The following is a 22,401-nucleotide window of genomic DNA, read 5'->3' as shown; positions in this document are numbered from 1 at the left end:
GGTCACCAACTCTGAATGCAGCCTCCAGGCCAAGGAAGCTGATGCCTACAATGCTGAAGTATCCCTGAGATTGGACTCAGAATGCAGGAGTGAAAAAAACCGAAAATCCATCTGAAAATGCATTTATGTACAAACACTCAGGTACCAGACTGACTAAACAGAACTATTTTCCTGGACTAGCCGTGAGATAGAATTTTGCTCTTGCTCATAATTTTAAACACCTCCACTGATGGTTGGAACATTAAAAATGTGGTGACTTGTCCCATCTGCCTTGCTTGTGGTCCTGGAAGGGGAAGGAGTCCTTATCTTTCCATTGTATGTAAGTACTTACTGGCACCAAATATGCTCCAAAGTATTCGTATGTCAGAGCTGTTACTTCACATGAAAACTTTCATTTTAAGCATGAGGTACTTTTTATGAGTCTATAAATAAACTGTCAAACCAACAGCCACCAGGGCTGCACTGCACTTATAGTCCCAGTGTACAGATTTTAGTCAGCTCACCAGTATTTTTGCAGCGTTCCTCCTGTAAGGTTCTGCCATGGCTACCTCCCTTCTCCTGATGTAATGAGAAATCGTGGAATTATATAAAAAAGCAGCAAGTTCAGGAGTGTCCTGTGGAATAGCAAACTACAAAGAGAAAAAAAAGTGAATATTAATGATATATCCATACGATGAATCTAACGGACTGGTTCCCTTCTCAGAGGTTTTCAATTTTGGATTAACATTGTTTTTTCATTTTAACAGCACCAATGTGAAAATGTACTGTCTTCATTCAGAGTATGATTAGCAGTAGCACAGCAACATATTACGTGGCTATAGGGATTACAGTAGATGACATTTTTTCACACTGCACTTATTTTTGTTACACTCTTGGGGCCGGATTGAGACCTTCAGTGAGAAGCATCCTTTGCAACAAGGGAACGATTGAGTAGCTAGTAAATCTCTGCTTCTCCATGTGATAACGTGGGAATTCTCTTTCTAGGATTCTTTCACCAGGATATATAGACTTCTATAATGATGACAAAAAACCCCCACAATATAATGACATGCCTTGAAGAAGCCCTCAGTATACAAAGACAACTGATACATATGTAGATCCATTAAAATACTTGATCATTTTTACAATTACTTTTTTTTTTTTTAATAGATTAGCATCTTTACTTCTTTACTTCCATCTTCAGTGAAAAGGCTCTCCCTCAGGTTTCCCACACCCTGGAGATTAGTGAGAGGGTCTGGGGAATGGGAGACTTCCCTTTAGTCAGGAAAGAGGACGTGTGTGAGCGCCTAGGCAGTACTAAGGTCCACAAGTCCATGGGACCTGATGGGGTGCATCCACGTGTGCTGAGAGAGCTGGCGGAGGTCATTGCCGAACTGCTCTCCATCATTTTTGAGAGGTCTTGGATAACAGGGGAGGTCCCTGAAGACTGGAGGATAGCCAATGTCACTCCGGTCTTCAAAAAGGGCAAGAAGGAAGATCCGGGTAATTATAGGCCTTTCAGCCTCACCTCCGTCCCTGGAAAGGTGATGGAACAGCTTGTGCTGGATACCATCTCCAGACAACTGGGAGAAAAGGAGGTTATCAGGAGTAGTCAGCATGGGTTCACCAAGAGGAGGTCGTGCTCGACCAACTTGGTGGCCTTCTATGATGCTGTCACATGCTGGGTGGATGGGGGAAGAGCAGTAGATGAAGTCTACCTTGATTTTAGAAAGGCATTTGATACTGTCTCCCACGACATCCTTAACAAAGCTGAGGAAGTGTGGGATAGATGAGTGGACAGTGAGGTGGGTTGAGAACTGGCTGACTGGCAGAGCGCAGAGGGTTGTCGGTGGTGGTGCAGAGTCTGGCTGGAGACCTGTAACCAGTGGTGTCCCCCAGGGGTCTGTGCTGGGTCCGGTCTTGTTCAACATCTTCATCAATGACCTTGATGAGGGGATAGTGGCCACCCTCAGCAAGTTTGCTGATGATACGAAGTTGGGAGGATTGGCTGACACGCCTGAAGGCTGTGCTGCCATTCAGCGAGACCTGGACAGGCTGGAGAGCTGGGCAGTAAGAAACTGGATGAGGTTCAACAAAAGCAAGTGTAGGGTCTTACACCTAGGGAGGAATAATTGCATGCACCAATACAGGCTGGGGGATGAGCTGCTGAAGAGGAGCTCTGCAGAGAGGGACCTGGGCGTCCTGGTGGACGACAGGTTGGCCATGAGCCAGCAGTGTGCCCTCGTGGCCAAAAAGGCCAATGGCATTCTGGGGTGCATTAAGAAGAGCGTGTCCAGCAGGTCGAGGGAGGTGATCCTCCCCCTCTACTCTGCCCTGGTAAGGCCTCATCTGGAGTACTGTGTCCAGTTCTGGGTTCCCCAGTTCAAAAAAGACAGGGATCTCTTGGAAAGAGTCCAGCGGAGGGCCACAGAGATGGTGAAGGGCCTGGAGCATCTCCCCTATGAAGAAAGGCTAAGTGAACTGGGTCTGTTTAGCCTTGAGAAAAGACAACTGAGAGGGGACCTGATCCAGGTTTATAAATATCTGAGGTGTTGCGGCCATAACGGTGAGGCCAGTCTCTTTTCAGTGGTACATGGAGACAGGACGAGGGGAAACGGACATAAGCTGCAGCACAGGAAGTTTCGCACGAATGTGCGTAAGAACTTCTTCACGGTGAGGGTGATGGAGCACTGGAACAGGCTGCCCAGGGAGGTTGTGGAGTCTCCTTCTCTGGAGATATTCAAGTCTCGCCTGGACACCTACCTGTGCGACCTGGTGTAGGGAACCTGCTTTGGCAGGGGGGTTGGTCTCGATGATCTCTAGAGGTCCCTTCCAACCCCTACAATTCTGTGATTCTGTGAGCATCTTTGCTAGTGAATTATTTACAGCTAAGGTTGAAAACAGTCCAGAGGGGCTATGAAAAACATGAATGTCTCCTGCAACAGTTTAAAAGCAGAATTCCTCTAGTAGCCTAAGTATTCGGGTTAAAGATACCAGGTAAAAGATAGCAGGTTAAAGATATTATTTTATCTGTCTTGAGCCAATAGCACAGGACAACTCTGCCTCCACAGCCATTCTATATGGCACATATTTCACACATGATGCCTTACTTAAAATGGATTCTCCTTCTGTGCAAGGCCTACTGCACCTTTCTTAGTTTCCCCACTGGGAAAACTGTACTGTGAGCCTCATCACCTTGAGCAGATTTCCAGGTATCTCCAGTTCCTCAATTTCTCATTCAAAACCTAGTTTAGCCTTCCTCCTTTTCTAACCTCTGCTGCAATGTGCAGCATTCTATCAGGAATGTTCAGGAAGAGGACTTTTTGTGTGATCAGAAGTGGCAGACACTGCTGAGAGCTCTGCAGCACAGAGGACACAGCCTTTGTGACAACTTGGGAGTATGTCAGAGCTTGTCAGCAGGTGCAGCTTACCCATGTGGTGGCTTTTACTCCATGTGTTCTGTACTGTCCACTGCAGTCAGAAACCACTGTCTGTCCCTCTGGTATTTACAGACACAAAAAAAATCTCATAAATACTGAATCAGGCCAAAGGTCCAAGCTTGCTGAGCCCTTTCTCAACAGCCCTGCCTTCAAACAGATGTGGAAGGAAGAGCAGGAACAAGGCATGCATTTGCCATACCCTCTTCTAATAACTTTCAGCTTCATGCTTAGGGACTTCCTGATGCAAATGAACTTTCTGTTCATTTAATAATCTTAACTGGCCTTCTCTTTTGCAAATGTGTCCAGTCCTCTCCTAAACTCACGTAAACTTTTAACCCCAGCTGCTTCCTCTGGCAACAAGTTCCAGACATCCAATGCCTGTTGCACGAACCACCACTTCCTTCTGCTTGCTTTGAATCTGACTGCAAGCTTCACTTGATGCTCCAGTTCCTGTGCTGTGAACACATGGCATTCCTGTGCAGGAGCAGGCTGAGGGCAGTCAGTCCCCCACAACGCTGTCCCCGCCACTTCCCATCTTGTAGATTATATCTGTGCACAGACTGAAGCATCCTAGCATACTGAGCTCCTTTGTGCAGTGAATTTGTTCCATACATTCAATCAGCCCTCTTCTTTCTCTTCACACCATTTGCAAGATTAATAATTTTACTATCACCACTATGAGAAAAAGAGAAGCTACAGAAACGCCCCTAAAGAGGACTCTTCCCATGTGTGTATAGATTTACAATCAAAATTTATCTTTGGAAATGAAACAATGAAACTTGATGGAAAGCTTTCTACAAGAAAGTAAATTCAACAATGGGAAGCAATATACCACTTTAATTGAAAGTCATCAATCTAAGTCATTTTTAAGGGGAAACACCCAGCCACCCTAAGAATGCAAGGTTCTGAAATCCAAGAGGAGCCAGGCATGTCATGTCCTTAGCCTTATTTGGAAATCGGAGCCAGACAGCCTGATGTTTATACTAAACCTCCCTATCCTCTTCCCATCTGAAGCAGTACATAAGCATGAAGTATTTGAAACCAATTGTGTATTCATGATGTTCAGTGCTCTGAAAGCTAAAACAAGGAAAGGATGTTTAATTCTTGCAGTAGTGACTGAAGCTATCTTCTGCTATGACAAATGGACTGTGATTTCAACAAGAAATTTCACACAAGCCTCACAATTCTTGTTTAGGTAACAGATGTAACCATTATCAAATAGGAGAGGTAAAGTAAACTCAAGAAACATAAAAATAATCATCAAAAAATACATTGCCCTGAAAATGTTATTCAGAACTTTGGCACTATTCCACTGACAGGCTCTGCATTCCTGACAGTAGTGTTCCCATCCTGGCTTCTAAAGTGAAACTCAAAGCAGCATTCAGTAGTCAGGGGAAGAATGCTGAACTCCCTTACATTATTTGCAACCTGATCTGAGCAGTGGCTTTGAGCTCCTAGGGTTGCAAGTAAAAATTGGGTAGCTCGGCTTCCTGTTCCTCACTGCTTTGAAAAAATAAGTGGAAATGAGGTGCAAAAGATCATAGAAAAAAATATTATTTCCAAACTTGTTGTGTTTTGCATACAAAATGGAAACATCTTGAGTTTCCCCTCGTTTCCATTTCCATCCTGTAGTAAAACTAAATGGAAAGATAGAATCCTAACTCATCTCTGCCTTCCTTGAGTGGAACAATAAAATTTAGCCATAATGTGTTTGTTTTACATGATTTTTTTCTATATTTTTGTGATTACATAGCGTATTTCTATCTCTGTAAGCAAAAGACTTGTCATGGAGAGCAATCCTGTCGGCTACAAAGCTGTCTCCACTTCTCTCCACTGTAATCAGCTTAGCTCCTGGTAAGCAGAAGACGTAGAACAGTTTAAGCATTTGAAATGCAACTCTCCCCACAAGATGTTTAACAGACTACTGGTTACACTTGAGAAGTGGTGCTTATTCCAGAAGTGTCTGGAATCAGTTATGCTTAATAAACTGGATACCTTATTTTTGATGGGATAATAAGGAAAGCTGTGCTTTGCTAAATCTTCTGACTTTGAGCCAAACCCAGTTCTTTCTGAGGGATCTGCCATCACAAACACAGACCTTAAAACAGGCTTTGAGACCCTACTGCCTATCAGCACTGTGCTGAGGAGGCTGTGACCAGGCTATTCCTCGGTCCTGCCACGTCCAAACTGAGATCTGCAGCTCTGCTGCAAAACAAGAACCACATCCATGGAAGGAGAAACAATTTGGACAGCAGAAAATGCATAGGACTACCAAGAAAAAACAAGTGGGGATTTTTTTTTTCCCTTTTGTTGGCACAATTAAAATAATTATAGAACAATTTCCAAGTAGGAAAGAAAACAAAAAGCCTGTCATGTTGCCACAAAGTTGCAAATTTTATGAGTTAATATTGATTAAGGCATAAAAATAATCGTAGTCTGTAGAAATCCTTTTATCAGGTAGCAATACACGAAACCGTTTCTGGAGTATACTTGATGCAGAATCTAGTTTGTTTTATGTGATATTCAAATAATGTTATTTGATATATCAAAATCACAATCACCCTAAGATAGGCAGAAAGATATATATGCTTTTAAAGTGACTCATTGTATAGAGTATACTGTCTCAAACTATGTTGAACTTAACTACACTACAAAATATAGTATATGATAATAAATACATGCATCATATACTTAGTGCAAGGAATTAGTCCCTGCCCACAACACGTGCTGCAATTGACTGATGTGCAGCAGCCCTGCAGAAACCCTGTCTATCCGCGGAGGAGCCAGCAGTGAGAGCCTGGTAGCAGAGAGGGCCAAAAGCACCCTGTGCTGTACTCTCAAGCTGTGATACTGAATCAAACATATAGCCTTCTGCTGATAAGAGTTCATTACACAGCACATATCACATAATGCAGCTGCCACATTAGTCACATTCTGGACTATCTCTAGTTTGCTTTTTACTCATGAAAATGATCTCAGGGCTATTGTGAAAAATTTCCAAAAAAACTCCATCCCATTGTGAAGTTGTAGGCAGAGAAAACACAAGCAAATGTAGATAGGGATGGAATTAAAAACAACAGTGGGTGACTTACGCTGATTTGCATTATATTAATAGGAGAGCTTGTTTGACAGTGCAGTGGTCCATGTGTCTGAATATGTAGAATGTAAAGAAGAAACTCTTCTCGACTGGATGCAGGCCAACCGACATGGAGAACTGTATTGTTAATGGCACTTGGTCCTATATTGTGAAGCTGGGAAACAAACATTATCAGTGCTGTCAAAGGCAGAAAATAATAACAAAAAATGCATCAGTCTTCACTTTGATATTTCCAAATTCTTAACATCTATAATCCTGAAGTACTTTTGGAAAGAGGTATAGATTATCATCATCATTTTATTGATGGAAAATCTGTGGCAGGCAGTGAAAAAGAACCTTCTCATATTAGTTAGAAAGCAAATATGGGAGAAGAGCTTTTTTTGTCTAAGATTGTTTTGAAAAAAGCCATCACCTTTCCCATTTTTTCCTGTGTATGAAAGACCTGAAATGACCTGAAAAAAACCACCCAACAAGACCCAAACCAAAACAGATTAGCACTGTAAAAATATACACAACAACCAGAACAAAAAATACTGAAAACAGGCGAAATTTCATGACACAAAAGAATCACATTTCAGGGTGAAGGATTAGAAGAGACAGCGGAGCCTAAAGTAATTTTTGTGATTAAGAACTCTATTTTCAGCATTTCTTAGTTCAAATTTCCCAAGAGAAAAAGGAACAAGCTTTCCTGAAGTAATATCACAAAATAGCATTATTTTCTGAGGAAAAAAAAAATCACATATTTTGCTCCACAAACGGGTGGGTGAGCTAGGAAGATTTGTTAGATTTTTTCAGTTTAGAGAAATATGTTAAGATGAGGATAAAACAAGTAAGACTTTGTATTTTATAGTCTGATCCACTACAGTTCATTACATCAAGCAAATTTTAATCTTACACTGTCGGTTAAGCTCTTGAGGACTGATTTGTGAATTGTAACCACATATGAGGCATTCTGATTTATACCCTTGAATGAAGGTCATCCATCAGATTCCAAAGATGCTTTTTTCCATACAGTTCATTCAGGATACTTGTTTCTAACCTGAACTCTTCTCCTCATAGCTTTTAATGAAAAAACAGCCAAGTGAAAATATTTGATGTTGGCTATAGTGAGTTTTAAGCACTATTTTTAATTTTTGCCAAGCATCCTAAATATTTATAGATCTCTTAAATGTCAAAGGCAGATTTCAAACATAAACTAGCGTCTCCTTTGCTAATGTGAAAAGGGTTGTGAGTTCCCAGATTAAATATGGGTCATGTTCTGAAGTGGGAATATTTACATGCATGGCTTTAGATGCTGATAAAGACAATAATTCAAATTCATCAGGATTTCACTAGGAGCAGTGTAAGATACTATGTAATCATATATCATTATTACCTCATAGATGTGTTCAACTAATGGACCAATTTCTTCTTCTTTTGTAGGTTCATCTTTGGGTTCCCAGTTGTGAAGAGGCAGAACAATTTGTGGTGGGTGAGAGACTCTGTAATACATAAAATGAGTGGTCAGCTGCATTACGTTAAGAAAAAAAAAAAACAACCACAAACCTAAGACTATTATAGAAGGGCACATTCATTGTCAATAGGAGAGGTTTGCCTATTGGTATGGAAGCAACATGATGCTTCATAAAGTACTGCCCCATCCTTACAGCTACCGAGGGTGACCGTTTAGTTCCACACTTCCATGGAGAGGTAATTCCTTCCAGACAACTGAGTGACTTTCTCTACTGGCGAAGAGGAATGCAGTCTCCTGGCATTCACATCATTTTCACCGATGAGGCATATATATACTTCATTCACACAACTAGAGTAATGATACGTAAATAATATATTTTCACACTTAAAGCCTGTATATACTCAATGCTATGCATCTTCCTTCCCCACAAAAATAAAATAAAATATATATTTATATATATATAATATATATATATTCACGATCAGATATTATATATATAATATATATATTACATATAAATAATAATATTATATATATATATATATATATATATATATATATAAAATTCCTCTGATCGTGAATTTGCCTTATACTATTCGTTTAAAGAAACTGAAAGGTAGTAATATACCCCATTTTATAGGTTGAAAAAATGAAGTACAGGTAGGGCAGATGACTTCCATGAAGTTGCAGTGGAAATTAGCTTATCAAGAAACTGAATTTAAGGTTACAGCATGAACCTTACTCCAGGCTTTCCTATTTGTTTTGCAAACAAAGTGACATATAGGGAATTGCTGAAACATCCTTAAAATATTCACAGTGAAATTCGAACATAAATGAAAAAAAAAAGTCAAAAAACAGCAGCTTAGAATTTGACATCTTTGTTTAGTTCTTCTATTCTACTTCTCCCTTCTGTGTCTGATTTCAATAAAGGACTAAATAGTCTCCCGTTAACATTTCCATTTCAATCAGAAGCATTATTTCCCATAACAAATGGAAGCTCCCTAGAGGGGCTTCACTCAGATGCCAACTTTAACCTCTCTAAGTTGTTGAGAGCTTGGGAAACCAGATCCCAAGAGTTTCTTTCAGCAAGGCATATGAGTTCTGGCCCAGGCAGCTGCCATCTGCCGGTAATAGAAGCACCCTCGGTGCTAAAGCAGAAGGCATTACCCTTTTTAATTTTTTTTTTTTTTTTTCCCCAATAGTCAGCTCTCACTTAGCTTTGCTGGCTTTCAGATTCTTTAGCTTAGAGGAAAGGCTGGGAGTTTGCTGACAAAAAAAATTGTCAAAAAACTTTTTTTTTTCCACAGTATAACATTTGAGTAAAATGATGTGACTTCTGTTCACTGATGTTAATTCCCTTTTGCTTGAGTCAAAACAGAAGAAGCATCATTCTAGATACAGTTTTTTCCTTAGAGAATAGAGGAATGGATTCTTTTGTTAGAAATGCTGACATTTCTATAATAGTTTAGGAGGAAAAAATGCTCCCACTTTCAGCTCTTATGTCATATACAATGAAATAAATGTCTGATAAAATTTTCCACAGAGTATAGCTTCTCAAACCATGTGGGACCAGAGAGAAGGACAACTTAATGCCACCCAGTCAAAGTACAAAACTTCATGAAATGTTAAGCATTCTGGCATATCCTGCTAGATCTATATACTTCCCCAGAATTCAAAATGCTAATTAGCTCCTACCAAGAAAAATGTCAGAAGACAAATTTACAAGCAAAACCAAATAATACAGAAAATAAAACACATAGTAGAGAAATATTGGTGGCAGGTGTACAGTTGGACTGGATGATGTTGGAGGTCTTTTCCAATCTTGGTGATTCCATGATTCCTGTATTCTCTATTCATAATATGTTATTTCAGATGAGGTATTAAGTCCAACTTGTTCACAGATGAGGTACTTAGCCTAATCTTTCACAAATGGCTTCACTTCCAGTAAGAACTTTAATTACAGATTGTCTTTGGAGAGTGGGAACTTTCCCGTGTAGCTAGAAAAGCCACGACCTTTAGCTACCACAAAACTTCGCAAAACACAGTGTGTACACAGATAAAAAGAAGTAGGCATAAGGTTTTAAAAGTCAGTGCTTTCTATTACATTCCCAGCACAGTGTTTTTCTCACCTACAGAATTACAAAGTGCAACTGTAGACATGCTATTAAAATAATCATAAAGAATATAAAAATGTGCACTTTAGTTTTAATAGATTTTTATGAACATTGAAGTAGTAAAATTGGGTCAAATTAAACAGAAATCTAGATTTCTCCTAGACTTTTAGGTGCTAATGATCAGCCAAATGTGACCACTGAAAAATAAGATAAATAAGTTCTACAAAAAAATGGTTATGTTCGATATGCAATAAAAACTCTGCCTGGTGCAAGTCCTTGCAGTCCAAATTCCTTCCTTCCTGCATCCCTCATTCCTCTACAACTTTTTCAGCAGTGGAATATCATGGTTACAGCTATAAAACACTTAAGATTTTTATAGAAAAAAAGAAGTGAGCAGCATAATAAAATTTTAGTTATCTGAGCAACTACTCATTGAATGAACTAAGGAGTTATCTCAAATTGCCTTTAAGGAGAATATTGGAGATTGTTTTCGTTCTCATAGAGATAGCATTTCCATGCATTTACTGTGTAAGTATATATGCATACACACTGATGCAGTTTGGTAACCGTAGTCTTCTCAGTACAGCTTATAATGATTGTAGTCATACTTCATCCAAGCCTTTGCAGAGCAGTAGGCGAACCAGTGTAAGACATTTTGCAGTCCAAATGTGGACTCAGACTTTCTTTCATTTTTATGTAGGAAATAATGAGCAAATAGTTCCAGTGGAGCTGTATGCTTCAACATCTCTGAGTAATAAGCAAAATCTGTCAACAAAGCATTTGGGAATTTTCCTTTGTACACGCATATTACAGTTAAAATGAAAAACAAAAGGCTTATGAGTAAAGAAACTGGAAGTCATTCAATTAAATAATTGCTCTGTATTTAACAACCTGTTCCGTAGCTGTGCAGGCAATAACTCCAGCCTCTTTTTCCACTCAGAAGCACGCTCCTTTTAACAGCCAAGGTTGTTTTTGCCATTTTTGGCATCTACCTATCTATTTACTACAGAGCTTCTCATTACAAAGAACGTATCATGTCACAGAAAGAATGCAATGGATACAAAAATCCCATCCAACTCATTTCTCTATCATCATTACTAACTCCACAGAAATCACTATCATTTCTGCTCTTGACAAAAAATAGTTCTGTTTCTGAATTGAAATGGTGGAATACTTACCCTCTGACCTGCACCTGAGCCGCAGCAGTGATGTTGATATGAAGGTTAACTAAATTGCTGGTGGAATTAACCTTATTAGAACTGGAAAAGATTTGTACAAAGGTTAAAAAATATATTTTTTTTCAGCATAACTCTAGACTGTTATAGATACAGAACTGAACACCCACGAGGCCCGCAGTTAGGAAGTGGTGCCACTGGACATTATACAACATGGGGCTTGTTATTGCCATTCCTCAGGCTTTTTTTTGGGGAGATTTGTATTTCAGTTTGATATCATTTGAGTTCATTGAACATTTCATAATATAATCAACTCAAACTACATTTAAAGAATCATATGCATGGATAAAATGGTACAAATTTATTTGATTCAGAATATCATTTAAGTTTCCTTGTTCAACTTGGCTATCTGTATGAATAGGAACATTCTAACAGAATACAGTGCTGTTTCATGCATTGGAGGAGGCAATGTTAATGAACAAGATGGGCTTTGTTTTAATTAAATTTGCTTCTGTGACTCTCCAAACTTGTGACTTCTGCATAACAGAAGCTTTAAAGACTTTCTTTCTTTAAAGAAAGAAAAAACAACAGTAAAATAAATGGTTTCTTTCCTTTTATTATTCTCTCCCCTCTCCAGTCCACATTGCTTACACTATAATTCCCACAGACCTCTACAATTAAAGCATGGTGCTCCCCCTCCTTTCATTGTTGTTTCTTACTACCAATCCTTATTAGCAAAGGTAGTTTCACTTCACACGGCCATTTATGTGAGTATTGGCCATTCATGTAAAGGACAGTTTGCAGGGTGAAATTCAAGACAGAAGACAGAAAAAAAAAAAACTTAGAGATTTAGAGTATATTTAACTATAGGATCAATGACACTAAGTTAGGAGGTTTTACTCAAGCAAGCATGGAAGCACTTCCTTGTTTCGTGAAGACTAAATGTCTATAGCTGCCACAGTTTACTGTTATCACATCTGGGTAGCATCAATCAAATGGAAACATTCGGAGGAGGCCAGCATTCCCAGCAACTGACTCCTGAGGAGGAAAGGGCAGCAGTGCTTTGATCCAGGCTTTCTGGTTACAGATTGCTAAAATTAGGAGCAGTTCTAATTTGTTTGTAAACTAATGCAGATTCCCCTCAAACATCAGTTGAACTTTTGATGTAATCCTCTTACAGTCACTTTTTGAGCTACAGTCAACATTTAACATTAGCTTTTAAGTAAAAAAAATGCCTGTACCATTAATTTGTTAGTATAATTTTTCTCCAGCTCCTATTACAATACTACTTTCCATAATGTTAAAATACAGATTTTAATCACATATATTTGATATTCAAATTGTGTTTGTGTATTACGGTGTTTTGTAGAGAACAAAACAGTTTAAATAAAGGTGCCAGGACATCTCTCTTGCTACCAAAATCCACATCAGAAAAGGAATTCATTTTAGGTCATTTCATTTCCTTTTTTTTTAATGTTTGCTTTTTCTGTTCTCTGAGGAGAAAGAACGCATGAACAGCAGTGCTGCTTGAGAAGCAATGTACAAAGGAACATACTTTCACTGTAGGGAACATTCCCTATGCAAGAAACTTATTTTTTCTTAAGCAGCTGAGTGCTACTTAGCATTTTGATATCAGTGTGTGGAAGCTGTCCTGCCTTCTCGGTAGTCGAGAGGGCTTCCTCCTCCTACATTTCAGTCAGTAAATATCATGGAGGATGTATGAAATGCTGCTGTCTCTTGAAGCTCAGACTTTTTGCTCATCGCTTTTTCTACCAAAGTGACCTGCCCTCAGCTTTCACTAGCTGGAAAGATCTAGTTTTCTCAAAGCTCCATGCCTACTGGGTTCCATTAAAAGGGGAGTGATGAGAACCTCTGATACACGTTTCACATCTATAACTGCATTACTTGCATTAATGACCCGATGATGAACAGTGCTATGGAGCAGGGACCACAATATAGACATTATATATATTTTCTCTCTCTCTCTGGAGATGCCCATGCCTGGGTTAGCATGGCCTGAACTCAGCAGCCATGCTCCCCACAGAGCACCGAGTCCTGTCCAGGGACCCCTTTGTCTTCTGTGGCACTGCTATGCACTTCCCAAGTTTCTGCACGTCTTTTCCCTCAAGGGTTACATTCTGAAAACATGACTCCAACGTTTTAAATGTCTCAGTTATTTAACACACAGAGCATGATCAAGGCCCTCATTAAAGGCCAGACATTAGTAATTAAGTCTCTGAGTGTGGGGCAGCAAGGGCCCCATCAGGAACTCCGGTGTATATTTGATGAGGACAGGGGTAGCAGAAGCACTGTGCCCTACTGAAATACTGAAAAACTCTCAGGTTTTGTGTTTGCTGTGATCCTAACCAGCCTGACCTGTGCTTTTTGGCCCCTAACGGAAAAGGATTGCCCAGCAAAAATCAGAAAGTTTTCCAGCATTAATATTTCGTCCTCAAAAATGGGGAGTAAACTAATAAAAAATGACAGATTCACATGAACTGAACAAAATAATTTTTCTCTTAAGGACATTAACTTCAACTAGATAGTCTATAAAATATGAAGCATTTGATTACAAAAAGACATTTTTGCATATGCTGAGGCAGCAAAAATCAGGTAATTTCATTTAAGAGTAAATCTAAAAATATAGATATAAAAAAATTGAAAACATTTTTAAGAACCAGAAATATTTTAAAATTAATCTTTAAAGAAAAAAAGAAAAAGTGCTGAGCAGATTTTAACCACTCTTTATTGTTATGAAGTAGTGGCATTTTTTTTTTCCACAGGATGACGTGTTTTTAAATACAGAACTTTGTTAAAAAGTGATGTTTATTCATTAATCCCCAAATGGAAAACCAAGTGCAAATTTTGTGAATCTGCTGAAGACTCTTCGTCTGCTGACCAAAATCAATTAACTTAAAATTTAACAATGTAAAATCCTCAGAACAGCTCTAAGACTACTGTAACTAATAAATTAAAAGCCAACAACAATCCAGCTCTACAAATCCTTCTGAGAAAACTACCAAAGATAGGCCCATGAAAAACCTACTGATGCTGAAGAGTTAAATTTCTTATACATTGAACTTCAGACATCAACAGAATTTAAATAACCATACTCTTGATAAAACTTCTAACCTTTTTATTTGCAGCTCAAAATTGATGCTGAAATCTGAATTCTCAAAATGCTGAACAGAAAATCGGATACCTGTAGAGAACTGTGAAAGAAACAAAATTAAGGGTTAGTTGATTTTTTCACTTTGAGAAAACATTATTGTTTAATGTTGAGTTTCACACACTTACATAGGGTACTGTTATTTTTTTCAATTATTATGAAAGAATATTACTTTGTTATTTTCAGGAAAAAAATACCATCCTGCCTGTGTACATTGCCAGATGGAAAACTTGTACAGAGGAAAGATCAAGTGGAAGACAGCAGCAGACTCCAGAGAACACAGCAGTGGGCCCTTCTCCACGCAGTCTTTGCTGTACACTGCCAAGACAGAAGAACTAACAGCTGTCTGGCACCTTTACCTCCATCCATGCATGACTTCGTCCCATTCTCCAGGTCTTCCCTCTGTTGTCTCTGTACTGTGGCAGGAGCAGCATGCTTTAGGTGCTGCAGGACTGATGGATCACCTTTTTCTTTTGGAGGTTGAAGTAGCAGAATCAGGATGTTTTGATTTGATTTGGTTTGGGTTTTTACACTGCAGCTTCTAGCAGCCATAGTTCCGTTAAGATGAATAACACTTCAAAGTTATCCTTGCAGTTGAGCTTACCACAGACTGCAGCTTGTGGCCACAGAAGGCAGAGGGTAAAACACACAACTCCCCAAACTGAAGAGTGTAAGGGCTTCCATCCGTGCTCCCCTATGTTTACATAGACCTCAAGTCTACAGATCCACTTCTTCCTCTTGCTGATAACTTCCATTCGCTTTGCAAAAGAGTCATGGAGTAACAAGCTAATTCAAGTGCAAATGGAATTACAGGGCTAGACATTGAAGGAATATATATATCAGCATATGGTGGGGTCTCTGCAGCCTTCCTGTCAGACACGGTTACAGCCCTGGTATGCAAGTGGCAGAGGAGGAGGGGTAGATGCCATCTGTCCTCCACATTAAATTAATAAAATTGTACTGCAATGTTTAAATTAATCTTTTTAATTACCTCATTTCAACTGCATATGTTTTGAATCTGTTCATTCTTGAAACGTAAATTTTGCATCGAGGCTGACAGCAATGTACACAGTCTGTAATCTTGTACAACTTCCCCTCCCTCTTGCCTCCTGTACTGCCTGACGGTGAAATTTCCTGCCAGATAACTTGCAGACATGCTTCCCTTTTAAAAAAAAGATGGTTACATATAATCCTGTTCTCCATGGGGAAAAATAGTCTTTCTGAGAAAGGCACCAGGAGTGAGGACATCAATTCTTCATCCCTGCCAATATCTGACTAGATTACAGAGGAAAAAAAGAACTGTCTGCATGATGTGCTTCCTTGACATATGTGGGGCAGCACTGTAAGCAACAGGACACAGCACAAGGTACAGACTTCCATTTTGGACCAACATTCAACATCACTGAAGAAGAGGAGGGATTTTTCTCTGTGGGTGTTATTTCATATTTTTAAGAAATTTCTTTTTTTCCAAGCATTATTTTGTGTTAAATCTTCCATCATTTTTTCCCTCTTTTCTCACTTGCAGCAGTGGATCACTGAATATTAATCCATCTGCTAACTGAGACTTCCTTCAATTGCCCTGTGCTGGAAGCAATTTGTTACTGAAAAATGGCAAATTCAAATCATTGAATTCCTGTAATTTTAATATCATAGTAAGAGCTAATCTCTCTTTTGGGAAGCAAAATCTTTAAGATGAAAATAGAGTGCTCATTAAATTTAGCGGGAGATGAACAGTTGACTTGGAATACAGAGGTAAGATATTTTTTATGACAACTTTTTCGAGATTATTTCTACAACCATTTAATGTCCCGTTCAACTTTAAAAAGATCATAATGTATTCTTAATCTCTGAGATAAAAAGTGTCAAATATTGACTTCAGCTTTTTGTCTTACCATTTTTACAGATCAGTCTGCATAAATTTCTATTTTTGGCATTTGATGAACCAAATATTCGATCTTCCTGACCTAGGAGAACAGGCATGAACTGCAGTTTTGATGATCTATTACTCCTCTACTATACCAGGTTTAATCCCTTATTTAATACTGAAACACAGTCCTACTGTATGAGTCTAATGAGCTACAGATGTTACCTCTGTGCGGTAGTATGACTTTGTCAATGTCAAGTAGTCCTTGACACTGCAACGAATAAGATGCTCACATGCCCTGAACTCAAATCTCACTGAGGCCAAAGGAGCTGAATTTGCTTGAGCATGTACCCTAGCGGTCACAGGGGCTCCTTATTTTAGAAGGACGTTAGTTTTACTGGAATAGTTTAAACTTATTTACATTTTTCATGGGAAGTTGGTTTCATTAAAACCATAAAACCAATTTGCCATGTTAAAACCATGATGAAATACATGACAATTCTGCTACTACTGATAATCTTCAGCTTATTATGCTTAGCAGCACCCAGGAGCATGCTGAGAGACAGCTAGCTTTTCTTCAAGTATCTTACAGAGCGTATTAAGGATAAAGCCTCTGTGCTCTTGAAGAATCAGGTTGGTACATACCAAGAAATAAGCAAGATTTTTCAAGCATTCCAGTCTTCTAACCTAATTTTCATTCATTTCTACTCAGTTCCAAATTCTTCTACTAAAATTTTTAATAAAGCCTAGAATTCACTTGCTAAGGTCATTGAAGAGATATTAGTAAGCTTGTCAGTCTGATTCACTTCACTGCCATAAATCAAATGTTTTGAGCATCTTTCCTCTCTGCCTGTGAGATGGTATCTCAGACATTTTGTTTGCAGTCTAGGTCACATGATGGTGTGATTTTCTTTCTTGTTTCTTTTTATCATCTTTCTTAGCCACGCAGACAATATTGAAAGGATAATTTCTTTTTGTGGACAGTAAAGGATCTGAATGTCACGGAATATCAAATAGTCAGAGATACAACAATTCTGATGACAATGTTGAAGAGGTGTTCTATAGCCTGGCACAGTAATATTCTGTGGGGTTCATCATAAAATTCTGACATAATACCCATAATAAGAAATTGATCTTAAAGCGTTGAGGAATTCCAGGATTCCAGGGTGCTGAAAAGTCATTACAGTGAGTCAATAGTTAAGAGTTTTAGGAATGTTTGATTTTGACCTAATCCTCCCTTCCCACTCCCTCTCAACTTCCAGAGTCCACTTTTGACTGAGTATTTTCAGAATAACTGATCTGCTGCCAACGTAGAATTGCTCTGCAAAATTGGAAGTGGATCAGAGCAGCCTTTCATGATTTATGCAATTTGTAGGAAGGGTTAGTATTTTGCTGTTGGAAGTATGTTTGCCATCATAAATATGTTTGGCTGAAAAAGCTCAAGTCCTTTCACCTTTACTAAGCTTCCAGGAGAGCTGGTTTCAAAGACAAAGTCAGGCTTTAAATTTTCACCAACTATAGTAAAACACTTTTGCCATCTGGCTTTGTGATGCTCTATCTTCATATGCCTAACATTTTTTTCTCAATTTAGTGAAAGTCCTTTTTTGTAAAACAGAATATTCTTAAATATTTGGAAGAAAAAATGTTATGAACCCTGCTGTTTTATTCTGCTATTTCTAAGTCTTTCTTTATAATGTATTTTGTTTAGGAATAGTAATAGTGCGTCTATGGCTTTCCTAGTACTGAATCTGATGTAAAACAGAATTAGTTACACTGTAAGAATTGATAAGGGGACAGGTGAGAGTAGACCTGCTTCAGTGGCCATCAAACAATATTCCTGAAGTCTTTTTACTGCCAGCAGTTTGGGTCCGGTATGGTGTAGTAACAGGGCTTTGGACTCACAGGGAGGAGCAGAGAAGATGTAGTTTAACATCACCTCACTCAGCCCATTGCTTGTGTCTAAGACAAAATACAAACCAAAAAAGATTTGCTCCTACCCTCATAAACAATGGAGGTACCTCCTGTGTTCTGACTCCCTTTTGTCTTTAAAACCCATGGGTTTTTAATTACTTTCTCAATCATCCATAAGGTTCTTGACTACTCGTCTGTATCCTGCTCTGAACTGTTTGTCATGAAGCAGGAAGAAGTGATGACAATTGTGGAACAGACAGTACTTTTTTTTTTTTATCTCAACATATATGTCTAATCCTCTTCTGCTCTCCATCTTTAGTCATATAATTTCGATTTTGTCTAGAAATAAAACTACCAAGGTTATCATCTAAAAACGTGAAGTACAATTTATGAGTAGATGTCTTAGGAAAATGTTTGGAATGACATTTTTAACTTGAAGGAAAACTTACTCCAACCTCCTGTTCACTGATGTGGAACATGATATAAACTGATAAGAGAATGCTCATACACTCAAGATTAGAATCAGTCTAAAGAAGCTGCCACTTACTATACACATCTTATACAGAAAAAATACCAAAAGGCAGAAATAAACATTATATACATTACAGATTGCGATTCCCTTCACTTCATAATGGTGTAATTTATGTGACTTAAATCAGTGACACCGATATTCCTCAGAGTATGTAAAATGGCAACATAAGGCAATATTATAACACGAGCTCTAACATGATTAATCTTTTAGAATGGCATAATTTTTCAGAAGCACAGTGCTGCTGCTTATTGCACCAACAATTTCCTGTCCAAGTAAATAATTTGGTTTGGCATTGCTTATTTGGACACACACTCTAATTGAATAGTTTTCCATTTGCTCTTCTTTAAAATTCAATTAGCTAAAAATCAGGACATGCATCTGGTTTTCCCTTACATTTGCGCCAGCCACCATGGGGTTCCCAAGATCACAAACCACCATTCTGGTTTCATTTTCCATCTTGTAATCACAGCTCAACACACGCAGTGCCTGTAACAAAAGGACACCAATAAAGAGGTCAGAGATCACAGTGAAATGCATCCAGTTGGGAAAGTGATGCCTTTCTGACTGTGACATTTCTTTTGATTTCAGGTCCCTGCTCAGTGCGCTATGAAAACATTTAATTGGTTATTGTCAGACAATGATGAAAACTGATGCCAGGGAAAAACAAACAGGGAAGTTTCCCAGTACCTTTAAGACCACGATGTGACCACTGTATTTCTAGTTCTAACACACCACTTTGTTGCTATGAATCACTCTTAAAGTCACAATGACTCAACAGAGAAAACAAGAGTAGGTAAAAAAAAAAAAAAAAAGAAGTGAGAGGAGCAGGTTTTGCACTAACTGTAATACATGTATTATCTGTCACTTGAAGTCTCTGTGATGAATGTTTGGAACTGGGAGAACTTTGTTAGCCACTGAGTCTAGAATTTCATTTGATAAAGTATTTTACTATGGTAAAGTACTTAGATTAAATATTTCTCTAACAACATAAACCGTTACTTGTGATTATAATTTAGCAGCAAAGGAGATGGATTTCTACTCAAGTAACTTCCCTCTAAAGCTCTTAATGCAAAATGTATCCTGTGGGTTTGCTTTTGTCTTTCAACCCTTGATAGTCTTTATTGCTGGTTGTTCCATCTTTATAGAAAACTGTACAGAAGGAGGAATAGGATAGTGAAAGGAGATACAGAATAAGACAAGAGAAAATACTTACATTAACAGACAGAATAAACTAGCTTTGTAAAAGCAGAATGTAGCTAGAGTTACTGCTATAATACTTTCTCTTTCGTTTGTGATTCTCACAGATTAAGCAATACATGCAGGGTCATGCTCTATATACAAAGACCTGGGAAATCTCTAGACACTGACTACTAATTCATTCCTAATCTGTAAAAGCCAGTGTGGGCATGCTGATCTTATCGCTTCCTGAGGCTGAAAGAAGAGACAGGGCATGTCCTAAAAGGAACCTATGTGAATCACAGCTTCAGTTCATACCTTATTTATATAGACACTTTTTCTATTTGTTAGGAGGAAACAAAGTTGTTTTTTTTTTTTTTTTTTTTTTTTTTTGTTTTGTTTTTTTTTTTTTTACACAGCATGTTCAGTGAACTGCTAGCCATTCCAAGCCTCACTACAGGAGAGAGGTAGTCTTCCAGTTAATTAGAGATCAGTAATTAGAAATGGTTGGAAAATTACTCATTTTAAATTGATTTGTGGGTTTATAATTTTATTTTTGATCTTTTAATTTTTTTTCATTAAGGTTTAAATGTTTAACATTTAACTGTTAGATATTCATTTACATTTTATACTTTGCAGTTTTTTCATTAATACCGTATCATACACAAACACAGAGTACATCAGCCCTTATCACACATTTGTTGTCTCTTTAAAACTAACCAATTAGAAGAGTTTTGCAAGTAGGCTTTCTGCAATTTAGAGGCTATGCTATGACGAACAAAAACTAATTTGTGCAGCATAAAGATGTGACAGAGTGAGTGAGAATTTCTTCAAGACGGACATTAATTGCCTTTGGTTTTCCACTGATCACCTTTCTGAGGTGGTTAAATGTACAACAGGAAAAGGAAACAGACAGAAAGCAAGCAAGTAACCCAGTACTGTTAATATCAGTGATCTCATACGTAACTCAACCAGATGGAAGGTTTTTGCCACAAAGCCCTTCTACCTGTCACTGGTAGCAATTTATAACTTTATAGCTACACATGGTCTTTTTGGCAGTCTTGAGCAGAAGCAAAATCCCAGCAATTAACACGTGTGCTCCCAGGGAGCATGTTAACTAAAAAAATGATTGGCTGCCCTAAGTCATCCGGGCAGCCTACAAACTCGAAACTCTTCCTGGTGGTCTTAGTGATGAATTACTAATTGATGCCAGAGTAGGTAAGCACAACAGGCTGTAGAGTAAAACACCTCCTCTCCTTTCTGAATCAACACTTTCCAATCTCATCTGAGCAAAAGCAAATGGATTAGGTACCAGGTGGCTTCTCTTCTAACTGCTGTAGGAGAACTAGTGTTTGTTCTCAAAAGGCTCAAATTATGTCTTATCTAGCCAGTCACCTTCTACTAATTCTTACAATAAAATTTTTCAGGTAATGTAAGAAAGTTGCACACATTTTTCCTATTTTAAAAGAGCATGATACTATAATATAGAAATACATAAGCCTTTAGCTCAGAGCTTATTCAATGCAAATTTAATCTGGCTGTGATCTGAAACACCCCTGCAGTTCCCAGCCTGAACAGAGACAGTCGTGCCAAAACATATAATGTTTTTGGTGTGGAACAAATAACTAATAGGGCTTTGTATTTGCCTGATTTACTAATTATTTCATGAGGTTTGGGCTCCAATTGTTGCTACTAAGGGACCTAAGGGAGGTCTGAGCTGTTCAGCATGGGAAACTTTTGCTGGGTAAAGAATCAGTGTACAGTATGCAGACAATGGCTTCAGGTTCAAGCACACAATTATGCTATTGTAGCATAAAAACTTACCATACAGCAAGCATATGCTGTTTCTAGCCCACTGATGGTCATGGAAATGTCAGGTAATATAATGTGGTTATATATTTTTCATTGCTGTTAATTCCAGTAATTCTACACCTCCAGCACATGGCCAGTTATTGCAAGCCAACAGGTTTCCAGTAACTTGTAAAGCTGTGGTAATTTTCTCATTTACCTGGTATCTGGAGCTTCTAAGGATTTCCACAATACAACTAATGAATAACATATTTGATTTCATTGTAAGTCATCGTATTTCATTTACCAGTTCTTGACTGAAAGAAGTATCAGTATGTGCAAGACTAACAAGACTTCAAAATCATATTCTTGACCTCAAACTTCAAGATCACACTCACTTCCATGTGCTCATGTACATCTCTGCCAAATGCTACTCTTCCAATGCAGCTGCCCTTTACAGGTATAATATGTTACAGAATCAGGCCAAAGACAACAAGATAATAACAACTGAGGAACATCAAACATTGCTTTTCATAAAGCCAAGAGAATTTCAGTTATGTTATTACCTTTAACATGTAATTCAGGTGATATAGAATAACCCAAGAAATTGTTTCCAAAAAATCAGGCTCAGTGGGAAACATTTAAGGAGACAAATTTGTCTCTCGATTAGCTACATAAATCCAGAGAAGATCCATATTAGTCT

At 38.3% G+C, this 22,401-nt stretch overlaps 1 protein-coding gene across 1 annotated transcript in view; it reads right to left on the bottom strand.

Moving 5' to 3' along the window:
• ITGA8 (integrin subunit alpha 8) overlaps positions 1–22,401 on the bottom strand; it is a 102,179-nt gene that overhangs the window by 24,869 nt on the left and 54,909 nt on the right. Inside the window, exons 21-26 of the mRNA XM_085227351.1 lie at positions 19,128–19,220; positions 14,391–14,470; positions 11,262–11,342; positions 7,892–7,997; positions 6,512–6,670; positions 504–629 (exon numbers count right to left, since the gene is read on the bottom strand). Of these exons, the coding sequence (XP_085083477.1) occupies positions 504–629; positions 6,512–6,670; positions 7,892–7,997; positions 11,262–11,342; positions 14,391–14,470; positions 19,128–19,220 (645 nt within the window). The remainder of the gene's footprint in view (positions 1–503; positions 630–6,511; positions 6,671–7,891; positions 7,998–11,261; positions 11,343–14,390; positions 14,471–19,127; positions 19,221–22,401) is intronic.

Source organism: Meleagris gallopavo, chromosome 6 (assembly GCF_905368555.1).
Source record: "Meleagris gallopavo chromosome 6, MGAL_WU_HG_1.1, whole genome shotgun sequence".
NCBI classification, from domain to species: Eukaryota; Metazoa; Chordata; class Aves; order Galliformes; family Phasianidae; genus Meleagris; species Meleagris gallopavo.
The sequence above is the reverse complement of the archived record's forward strand: the minus strand, read 5'-3'. Positions and strand labels throughout refer to the sequence as shown.